This window comes from Nicotiana attenuata, unplaced genomic scaffold (genome assembly GCF_001879085.1).
Source record: "Nicotiana attenuata strain UT unplaced genomic scaffold, NIATTr2, whole genome shotgun sequence".
Lineage (NCBI taxonomy): Eukaryota > Viridiplantae > Streptophyta > Magnoliopsida > Solanales > Solanaceae > Nicotiana > Nicotiana attenuata.
In genome coordinates, this window is record NW_017672251.1 from 119,101 (window position 1) to 129,889 (window position 10,789).

General features: G+C 42.2%; 1 protein-coding gene across 1 annotated transcript; it reads right to left on the reverse strand.

Moving 5' to 3' along the window:
- Nucleotides 1-8,161: 8,161 nt before the first annotated feature.
- On the reverse strand, nt 8,162-9,007 carry LOC109212463. Its single transcript, XM_019376108.1, has 3 exons — nt 8,938-9,007; nt 8,504-8,664; nt 8,162-8,413 (listed from the first exon to the last, which is right to left on the reverse strand). Exons 1-3 carry the CDS (start codon nt 9,005-9,007, stop codon nt 8,162-8,164), a joined length of 483 nt encoding a protein of 160 aa, XP_019231653.1.
- Nucleotides 9,008-10,789: the final 1,782 nt, after the last annotated feature.

Sequence of the window (10,789 nt, forward strand, 5' to 3'; positions counted from 1 at the left end):
GCGTCACCTCAATATCAGTACCACTCAATCCAATAAGGGGCCTGGCGTATGTGTCACCTCAATATCAACATTAATACGGCTCTATGGCTCCAGCTCAGTCATTAATCCGCTCAGATCTCAATATGCCAACATCTCACAGTATCAAAATCAATATGCTGTATGGATTAATGCCAATGTGCCACAAATCCACTCAAAACCATGTCATGTTAGATAACACATAAGAAGTATATAAAGATGGTGACATAACATGCGAATATAATATCATGACTGAAAAGTATGACTTCGGCTAAGAAAAATAGTTCAATATAGCAAAAATAGCACTATCATGCCTTAACAAATAAGTAAATAGCCTAGACATGATTTGTAGCATGAATAATAGCCCACGTAGTCATACTAGTGGAGAAAACACGATATCAAATAAGAATGATAGAAAAATAAGACATTTAATGGAAGAACTACCCGGATCATGAATAACCACGATGTATGCATATACTCTCTCTAGCTCGCATATACGTCACCCCCAACATTTAACAGATATCACAGTCAATGTGGAACCCGAGATTAGGCAAAATATTTACCTCATTTTGACTTGTAATTAGTCTCAAATCGCCTCAAAACCTCGATTTAGCCCTCCAATCGCGCAAATCCAAGCCAAACATCATTTAAGGAAGTAAACAATGCCATAGGAAGCAATCACAATCATAAAGCTTCGATCTTTGAAGAAATTCATAAAAGTCAATAAAAGTCAACCAACGCCCACGTGCCCGAATCAAAAATCAATACCAAAATCCGATCACCCATAAGTTGCCGAGTCCAAATATGTAATTAGTTTTGAAAATCGAGTCCAAATTGGTACTCTAATCCCCAAAATACATTGTCTTGAGTGTAAGCAAAAACCCCAAACTTCCTTTTAAAATCCAAGTGGTGTATAAATCTTATGGGTAATCAAGATAAAAAGCCAAATCCAAGTGAAAAATGCTTACCTTCAATGTAGTAGTAAAATTGCTCTTCAAAATCTCCGCTTCTCGAAGTCTAGGGCTCTAAATATGAAATAATGGGTGATAACGCCAAACTATGCCTTATAAAAAGACACACACGGACGTAGCAAATAAGTCTGAGTAATTCTGCCCAGAGTCGAACCACAGAGAGTTAACATATCAAGTACTCTTGTCAGACTTACTAAATTCACACAATCAATTTCCCCAAACTTTGTGATTCACAGTTGATGATATATTTAACAACTAAACTGACAATAAATAAAGCTGAAAGTTAACTAACTTGCTTGTATTTAATTGGAATAAGGTCTAAGGTAATGGTTTCCCCCGTTGCTGATTTCCTTGGTTGAATATGTTTTATAACTGAGACTTAGTTGTCTCTATCAATCATGAATGCTCCAGCTATCATAAATCTTTCTCAAGCAATTATGATAATTTACTAGACGCACTTTCTCAAGCTACGCTAGCTAGATTCACAATACGGTTCACTTAGATTGCATCCGAGGTATCGTTATCTCTAATCCTACCTCTAAACCCTCGGTTATGACTCTCGTCTATACTCCGGAGTGATGTTGTTCATACAATCACCTAAATATGCACTCTCTCTCAAGCAGATACATACTAAATAGGGACGAATAATTGAGGGCCCTTTCAATTAACCACAATCAAAATATAGATGAACAAATAGAGATTAAAACCAATTCACAACTATATTAATTTAACAACCAAGTCATCCCCAACGGGTTTCACCAAAACCTTAAATTAAAGTATTTAGCTACTTATGACAATAACAAAAATCACAAAAGAATTCATATTCAAAGGTAAAAGGACAAAGAAGAAGATTAAAGATTGATGCCCAATGATCCTCCTTGCCTCTTGCCCTTTCTTCTTATGTTTTTCACTTCCAAAAATCGTTCTCTCTTTTCTTGGCCGGCTTCCTTCGTTTAATATAGGGTTTAGGGCTTAAAATCCCGTGTTTTGCACTTTGGTCCTTGAAGTTTACGCGTCCTGCCGCGGTTCTACCGCGGTTACGCCAAGACCGCGGCCAGAGTGGCCTTCGGAATCTGCAGCAGTGTTCTGCCGCGGTCCTACCGCGATTACGCCCGGACAGCGGCAGACCAGCTTTAGTTCTGGTTTTGTCCCTTCGCTTGGTGCACTTTGTGGATATTGTATGATTGGCCTCGTTTTCTCCGTAATTGATCCCAAAAGTACTCTACAGGCTTCTTTTATTGGTTATAGCCTGCAAAGCATGAAAAGCACTAATCTGAGCATTTTGTTATCACTTTTTACTGTAAAAGCTATACAAAAATGTGGTTCTTTAGGGCCTAATTATAGTCTAATTTACCTATTATCAACACCCCACACTTAAATCTTTGCTCGTCCTCGAGCAACTTAAAATTGAGCGCATAGGCAAGAATACCTTTTTAGACAATTCTCCTAACTCATCACACCAAGAGTATTTAAAATAGACTAAGCACAAAAGCATAACATCTTCACCTCAAGATTTGACTCACAAGTACCACGCATTATTCACAACTCAACCACTTACTCTAACATAGAGGTCACTGACATTATCTTTCCTTCATGAATCAAGTGCCCTCACACAACAAAAGAGAGGAGTTCCACACAATAAAATTTAAGAACACTTAGGAACTCAAGATAGAAAGAATTCACTCACTCTCAGAAATAACATTCATATGCCACAAAAGATGCACCATAAGCTTGCCCGTAGTGTACTACTCCACTAATCGAGCTCATTCAATCTAAGATCAATTAGGACTTTATTTGGTTGTAATGTAAGCTACGGGACGGGTAGGATATATTTAGATATAAGAGTTACTACACCTCCCTAAGCACTTTAATACATATACTTTAACATTCAAACCCCATACTTATGTCAAACCAAACTCCACCTTCACATCAATGTATATTACCCCATACTTCTTTAAGCACAATTACAGCAAGAGTCACCACTTATTAAACAAATACTTTTTTTTTCACAGCAATACAACTATATTTTTTTTCAATTCAAGTGGCTCTTACTTGTTCAAAACGGTGCACCTTTCTCCTGATTTCATTAGTTCCACTCAAAAGTCAAACCAACCACCCCACACTTTAACTTTTACATAAATCATCACAATTCAAGTGCTTATGAGAGGTTAAAAGGTTCAACTAGATAGTCCATTCAAACAAATGGGTAAGGCTTGTAATGTGGTTGCCAAAGAAACAGGATTACAGGCTCAAAAGGGTTAACTACGATACATAACAATTAGGCGGGTAAAATATACATATCTGGCTCAACAAAGAAATGCCTATATCACTTCCTAGACTGAATAAAACTACTATTTCGCTTTGCAAACAGACGGGGCAAGTTTTAGGCATCAAATGCAATGCATAGAATATAACAAATCCTTACACACACATGGCACATAACTCACTCAGGATTGGTTTCATCAAGACACTCTAGTCAAAGCAGTTAAGCAAAGTTAAGATCATACAATTTAAGGTACTTATACGAGAGTCAAAAACTGAGCCTAAGCGTCACAGCCAAAGTACTCACTATTCTCATGGCATAACCAAGTCAAGAGATATTGCTTCAATTCAAAACACAACACAATGGCTCCTGCTCTCAAAAAAAAAACTAACTACACCCGGTTCAAATAAAACCCTTGGAAAAGAACCGTGGTCAAAAGAAAAACCAAGGGGGAATTACTACACTACCTAAAAAGAAAATAAAATAAATAAAAAAATCTTTTTGGCTTTTTTTTTTATTATTAGACTACTTCCCTCAAGAATACTGTCTAAGTGGTCCGTCATCAAGAGGAGTCTCCTACATTTGCCTAACATGTGCCAGTCAGATGGGTACTCAGACTTCGCCACCCGCTGGCACCAAACAGTTCCCTTTTGTCAAACATGGCCAGTATAACCATCTAGTAAGGTGCCAAAGTTGACAACATTCACCATTGCCCCCACACCACTATCAATGCTACAATTCCGCCTTATAAGACCCCACGCAAGCTTCCACAAATTCATAACTGTTAAGTGCTACCACCACCCACCCACATGGCCTTCCATAGTCGAGTAGTTTGACAAAAGAGACAACTCCCAAGCCACATGCTGCACTTCACCCCACACAAAAATTGTCAACAAAGAGCACACAACCACTTCGACACAAATCAACCCCAAACACTATCTACAACACCAAACTTGGAGTCTAAGACCCCATTGCAACCAAAATCAAGAATTCTACACAGTAACTACTACATAATACAATGTACACAAAACAAAAGAAAAAGTAGAACAACTTACTTGAAAATTACAGCGGAGTCTTGGGGGAAAAACACTTACTTGAGAAAGTAAAACAGATTTGGGGGTTTTGGAGAGGTAGGGGGGCGGTTTTGGGAAGAAGAAGAAAGAAGAAAGAGGAGAGAATTGGGGTGGTGGGTTTGGTTGGAGGAAAGGAAGAAGAAGAAGGAATAAAAATGGGGGTTTTGGGTTTGGGGAAGAAGAAGAAAGAAGAAGGAGGACAGAAGAGGAGAGAAGGGGAGAGAAAAGGAGAGAAGTGTCGGTTGGTATGGGGAGGGTAGAGTTAGGTTAGGTTAATTAAAGGAGGAAAAGAGAGGAAAAGAAAAAAAATAAAAAATAAAAAAAAATTCTGCAGAGGTACCTGGGCCCCTTCTGACCTACCGCGGTCCTACCGCGGTTACGCTGTGACCGCGGTGAACCTTCATCAGAGAGGATCTCTGACCGCGGTCCTACCGCGGTTACGCCGTGACCGCAGTGAGCCTTCATTAGAGAAGATCTCTGACCGTGGTCCTACCGCGTTACGCCGTGACCGCGGTCTGGGCCTGTTCCTGGACGCCAATTTCGGGGTTCTTTTCATTGTTTTGCCCCTTAGGCACTATTTTTTTTTTACCTCTTTTAATGCCTACCTTACCCATCTTATGCTCAGGCTCGCGATGCAACGTCCTCCGCACTATCCTGCATATATACAATATGTTCCAGGGATTTTTTTTATACTATACTTACAACACATTCGTGGGTTGCCTCCCACGCAGCGCCTGATTTAACGTCGCGGCACGACGCAAGTAGTTGAGCCGTCACTCCTCATTCGCGTACTGGGGTTCTTTCAAATTGATCACCACTGTATCCCCTTTTTCTTCAGTTATTCCAAGGTAATGTTTCAACCTTTGCCCATTTACTGAGAATTTGTTTGTCCCATCTTCTGACTCGATCTCAACAGCTCCACTTGCGAACATTTGCACCACTCTAAATGGCCCTGACCATCGGGACTTTAACTTACCCGGAAACAATCTCAACCTTGAATTATACAGTAATACCTTATCACCGAGTTTGAAATCTCTATCCACAATGTGTTTGTCATGCATCTTCTTAATTCTTTCCTTGTATAGCCTCATGCTTTCAAAGGCTTGATATCTAAATTCTTCCAGCTCATGCAACTCTGTTAGTCTATTTTGTCCAGCTGCGTCAGGATCCATGTTCAATTGCTTTAGTGCCCACCAAGCTCGATGTTCTAGCTCAACAGGCAGGTGACAGGCCTTCCCAAATACCAACTTGTATGGTGACATACCTATTGGTGTTTTGAACGCAGTTCTATAGGCCCAGAGTGCGTCATCAAGCTTCTTTGCCCAATCAGTTCGTGTGGCATTCATCGTCTTGGTTAGACACTTTTTATCTCCCTGTTGGACACTTCAACCTGCCCACTGGTTTGCGGATGGTAGGGGTGGCCACCTTGTGGCGTACATCGTATTTAGCAAGTAGTTTCTCGAAGGCTCTATTACAGAAGTGAGTTCCTCCGTCACTGATGATCGCTCTTGGTGTCCCAAACCTGGTGAATATGTTCTTTTTCAGAAATCCTACCACCACTCTTGCATCATTAGTGGGCAACGCTGCAGCCTCTACCCATTTAGACTCGTAGTCCACAGCAACAAGGATGTACTTATTACCAAATGAGCTGACAAACGGACCCATAAAGTCAATCCCCCAAACATCAAACACCTCTACCTCTTGAATCGGGTTCATTGGCATCTCATGGCGACGGGAAATTTTCACGGTCCGCTGGCATTCATTGCAGCCCTTGACCCAGAGGTGTGCATCTCCAAACACAGTTGGCCAAAAGAATCCGGCCTCTAGCACATTCGCAGCTATCCTGACCCCTCCAAAATGTCCTCCATATGCTGATGCGTGACAAGCCTGCAAAACAGAAGATTGTTCTATCTCGGTGACACACCTCCGGATAATATTATCAACACATATTCTAAACAAATGAGGCTCGTCCCAATAATACATGCGGCAATCACGAAAGAACTTTTTCTTTTGGACAGATGAAAGGTCAAATGGAACTATACCGCAGGCCAGGTAATTTGCAATACCTGCATACCATGGCGCATCTTCCAGAGTAGCTGCGAGCAACTGGTCATCTGGAAAGGTTTCCAGAATCTCTTCGACCTCGACTGATTTTTCAGCTCCTTCAAGTCGTGATATATGATCAGCGACTTGATTTTCTGTGCCCTTACGGTCACGAATTTCAAGGTCAAATTCTTGCAACAGCAGCACCCAACGAATCAGGCGCGGCTTAGACTCCTTCTTCTCAATTAGGTACCTGATAGCTGCATGGTCAGTGTATACAATTACCTTGGAACCAATCAGATATGATCGGAACTTGTCAAAAGCAAAAACCACCGCTAACATCTCCTTCTCCGTCACAGTGTAGTTGAGCTGTGCACCGCTTAGTGTTCTGCTTGCATAGTAAATCGGGTGCATCAGCTTATCTTTTCTCTGCCCCAAGACTGCTCCTATGGCATAGTCGCTTGCGTCACACATCAGCTCAAATGGTCGCTCCCAGTTGGGGGCAACAATGATGGGTGCAGTTACCAGCCTCTTCTTCAGTTCCTTAAATGCCAACCTACAATCATTAGAAAACACAAAGGGTTGATCCTTTTCAAGGAGTTTGCATAGTGGGTTAGCAATTTTGGAAAAATCTTTTATGAAACGCCAGTAGAACCTGGCGTGCCCAAGAAAGCTTCTCACCGTCTTGACTGAAGTGGGCGGTGGTAGCTTTTCAATCACGTCAACCTTAGCATGGTCGACCTCAATTCCTTTTCTGGACACTCGATGTCCCAGGACTATCCCTTCTTGTACCATAAAATGGCACTTCTCCTAGTTTAGCACTAAGTTTGTCTCCACACATCTTTTGAGCACTCTGCTTAAGTTGTGAAGACAGTCTTTGAATGAATCTCCCACCACGGAGAAATCATCCATAAAGACTTCCATAATATCCTCCACCATATCTGTGAAGATGGCTAACATGCACCGTTAAAAAGTCGTTGGTGCATTGCAAAGCCCAAAAGGCATTCTCCGAAAGGCAAAGATGCCATACGGACAGGTGAAGTATGTTTTCTGTCTATCCTCGGGGGCTATTGATATCTGATTGTACCCCGAGTATCCATCTAGGAAACAAAAATGTGATCTCCCGGCCAGCCTGTCCAACATTTGGTCAATGAAAGGCAAGGTAAAGTGGTCCTTTCGGGTGGCGGTGTTCAATTTCTGGTAATCCATGCAAATCCGCCACCCTGTGACTGTATGAGTTGATATCAACTCATTGTTTTCATTTTGCACAACAGTCATTCCCCCCTTTTTAGGCACACATTGGACAGGGCTGACCCAATTGCTATCAGAGATGGGAAAGATGATTCCCCCATCTAACAATTTGATTACCTCCTTCTTTACTACCTCTTTCATGTTTGGGTTCAGCCTTCGTTGATGTTCTCTGGAAGGTTTGTGCCCTTTTTCCAAGAGAATCTTATGCATACAGAAGGCTGGGCTGATACCCTTTATGTCTGCCATGGTCCAGCCAATGGCAGTCTTGTTTTCTTATAGTACCTGTAAGAGCCGTTCTACCTGCACATCTAGCAAACCGGATGATATAATAACAGGCAAGGTCGAATCAGGTCCCAAGAACACATACCTGAGGTGATTTGGGAGTGGCTTTAGCTCCAGTTTGGGTGGTTCTTCTATTGATGGCTTTGCTGGAGGTGTAGCCCTTTTTTCTAATTCAAGGGACTCAAATTGAGGTTCCCTTGTCCAGAATCCTCGGCCTTCAAGTGCCATGACCCAGTCAGCTAACCCTTCACCATCCATCTCTTCTATATTTTCAGACATGCATCCAATGGGTCATTTACAGTCAGGGTCGCGTTGTCCTCTTGAAGAATCACATCTACTGCATCCACTAAAGAGCAATTAGCATAGTCGCTGGGTCTTCTCATAGATTGCTGAACATTGAATATGACTTCCTCATCGTTCAGTCTCATTTTTAGTTCCCTAGTCTCACAATCGATCAGTGCTCTGCCAGTCGCCAAAAACGGTCTACCCAGAATGAGAGGTATCTCCTCATCTACCTGGCAGTCCAGGATAACAAAGTCTGCTGGGAACACGAACTTCCCCACTTGCACCAACACATCATCAAGAATACCAGTTGGCCTTTTCACCGTGCGATCAGCCAGCTGTAGCAGCATAGAAGTCGGTCTAGCTCTGCCGATGCCCAATTTAGTATACACATCCAGCGACATCAGATTTATGCTGGCCCCCAGATCACATAAGGCCTTTGCAAAGGCGTAGCTCCCAATTGTGCACGAAATAGTGAAACTACCTAGATCGGACATCTTTTAAGCCATCGGTCTTATCACTACTGCGATGCAGGTCTGTGTGAGAGTCACAGTGGAAAGATCTTGAAAATCAAACTTTCGTGACATTAAATCTTTCATCATCTTTGCATAACCGGGCATCTCCCTCAAAGCATCCATCAAAGGAATATTCAACTGAATAGGACGCAACATCTCTATAAATTTCTTGTATTGAACTTCCTTCTTTTGTTTAACCAGTCTCTGAGGGAAGGGTGCAGGTATCACCCTTTGTGCATTACTTGCTGGCTTCTCTATGTTGGAATTTTCTGGCACAAGAGCTGCCACCTGTTCTGCAGCTTGCTCATTCATCTTTTCTTTCTCCTAACTTTTGCTCGACCACCACTTCAGTAAGCTCTGTTGGATCCTCCACCTCTAACGGAACTGGAGCGACTGTCGTACTCTCCTCTCTGGCTTGTAGATTCTCCTGTTCTCTATCTAAATCTCTCCCATTCCGGAGACTTACTGCCATCAGCTGATTTGGGTTTTGCTCCTTGGGGTTTATGTTAGTGTGTGCAGGCAAGGTTCCCTGAGGACAGTTGTTCAAAGCCATGGACAGCTGTCCCAACTGTGTTTCTATGTTCTTTATTGCTGAATCATGCACTGCCAATTTTTCCAGCACTTTATTATTTGTCCCAATGAGTTGCTGAAGCATACCCCTGATTTCCACCATATTGTTATCTTGCTGCTGAGGAGGCGGTTGATAAGCTAATTGTTGCTGATTTTGCTGTAGATAGCCCTGTGGTTTCTGATATGGTACTGGCACTAATTGGTTTTGAGGGTGCATACCCCCAGGCTGTTGCATATTAGGCCTGTACTGTTGATTTTTCTGCGGTCTCCATTGTTGTGCTCCTTGTCTCTGACCTCCATAATTGTTGACATAATTCATATCTTCCCGTGGCCATTGATTTTCGCCTTCTCCACTCCATGAGCACATATAGGACTGATTAATACAAGGTGTACACAGTCCTCTATTTGTTGTATCAACAATGTCCACATGTTTTGTGCCCATCTCATCAATCTTCTTCGTCAATATGCTCATCTGGGTCATGAGTGTGGCCATATTCTCTGCATGTGAATTGTTTGGGTCAAGAGGAATTGAATGCACTATGGGTGCCAGTGTTGTAGCTCTAGTCATCCACCCCGAATTTTGTGACATCTTGTCAAGAAGGATTTTGCACTCGGTGAATGTCTTACTCAATAATGCACCTCCAGCTGAAGCATCCATATTTGCTTTTAAATGGTCAGCTAATCCCATGTAGAATCTCTGGCTAAGCATCTGATCTGGAATGCCATGGTGAGGACACTTCACTAGCATCCCTTTAAATCTTTCCTAAGTTTCTTGCAAGGACTCAGTCGGCTGCTGCTTAAACTGCAATATTTCATCAATCTGTCTTACAGTCTTGTTTGGCGAATAGAACTTGTTCAGGAACTGCTTGACTAATTCCTCCCAGGTGGCAATGGAATTGATAGGGAGCGAATTTAACCAAGTCTAAGCTTCCCCAGTCACAGAGAATGGGAACAGTAGCAGCTTGATAGCTTCCGGGGTCACATTTGGCTGCCTTTGGGTCACACAAATTGACAGAAAATTTTTCAGGTGCTGCTGAGGGTCTTNTTGAATGTACAAGGATTTTTGTAAATTGAATGGGTATGCCCATTCAACAAAGGATTGTAAGAAGGGTGGCATCTTGGCTCCTTTTCTTTTCTGTTGTAATCTGGTTTTTATCAACTGCAACAACAATAACAACAACGACCCAGTGAAATCCCACCAGTGGGATCTGGGGACAGAGGCGGATTCACGTGGAGGGGCATGGGGCACGTGCACCCATGCTCCCCTCCTTAGGCTGTGTATCACAGGGACATTTTTCTGATAAAGTTCTTAACTTTCCACATGGGAACCCATGGTCGAAAGAGCATTTGGTGCAGTGGTAGCTTTGTACACCATTGACCCCTAGGTCTCGTGTTCGAATCCACTTCCCTATCTTCCATCTCTCAGCCATTTTTCTATTTCTATTTCTATTTCTCTTTTTCATTTTTTCCCTGTTCTGTTCAAATCCCATGCCCTATCTTTCTTTTCTTTTTTTCCATGCATTC

Excerpts from the sequence above, each read along its gene's own strand:
- LOC109212463 (XM_019376108.1), bottom strand. The coding sequence starts at position 9,007 with ATGAATGAGCAAGCTGCAGAACAGGTGGCAGCTCTTGTGCCAGAAAAT. Across the intron at positions 8,665-8,937 it reads CAACATAGAGAAGCCAGCAA|GTAGTTTCACTATTTCGTGC; the intron begins GTAATGCACAAA and ends TGTCCGATCTAG. Across the intron at positions 8,414-8,503 it reads TACAGCTGGCTGATCGCACG|GTAGATGAGGAGATACCTCT; the intron begins GTGAAAAGGCCA and ends CTGGACTGCCAG.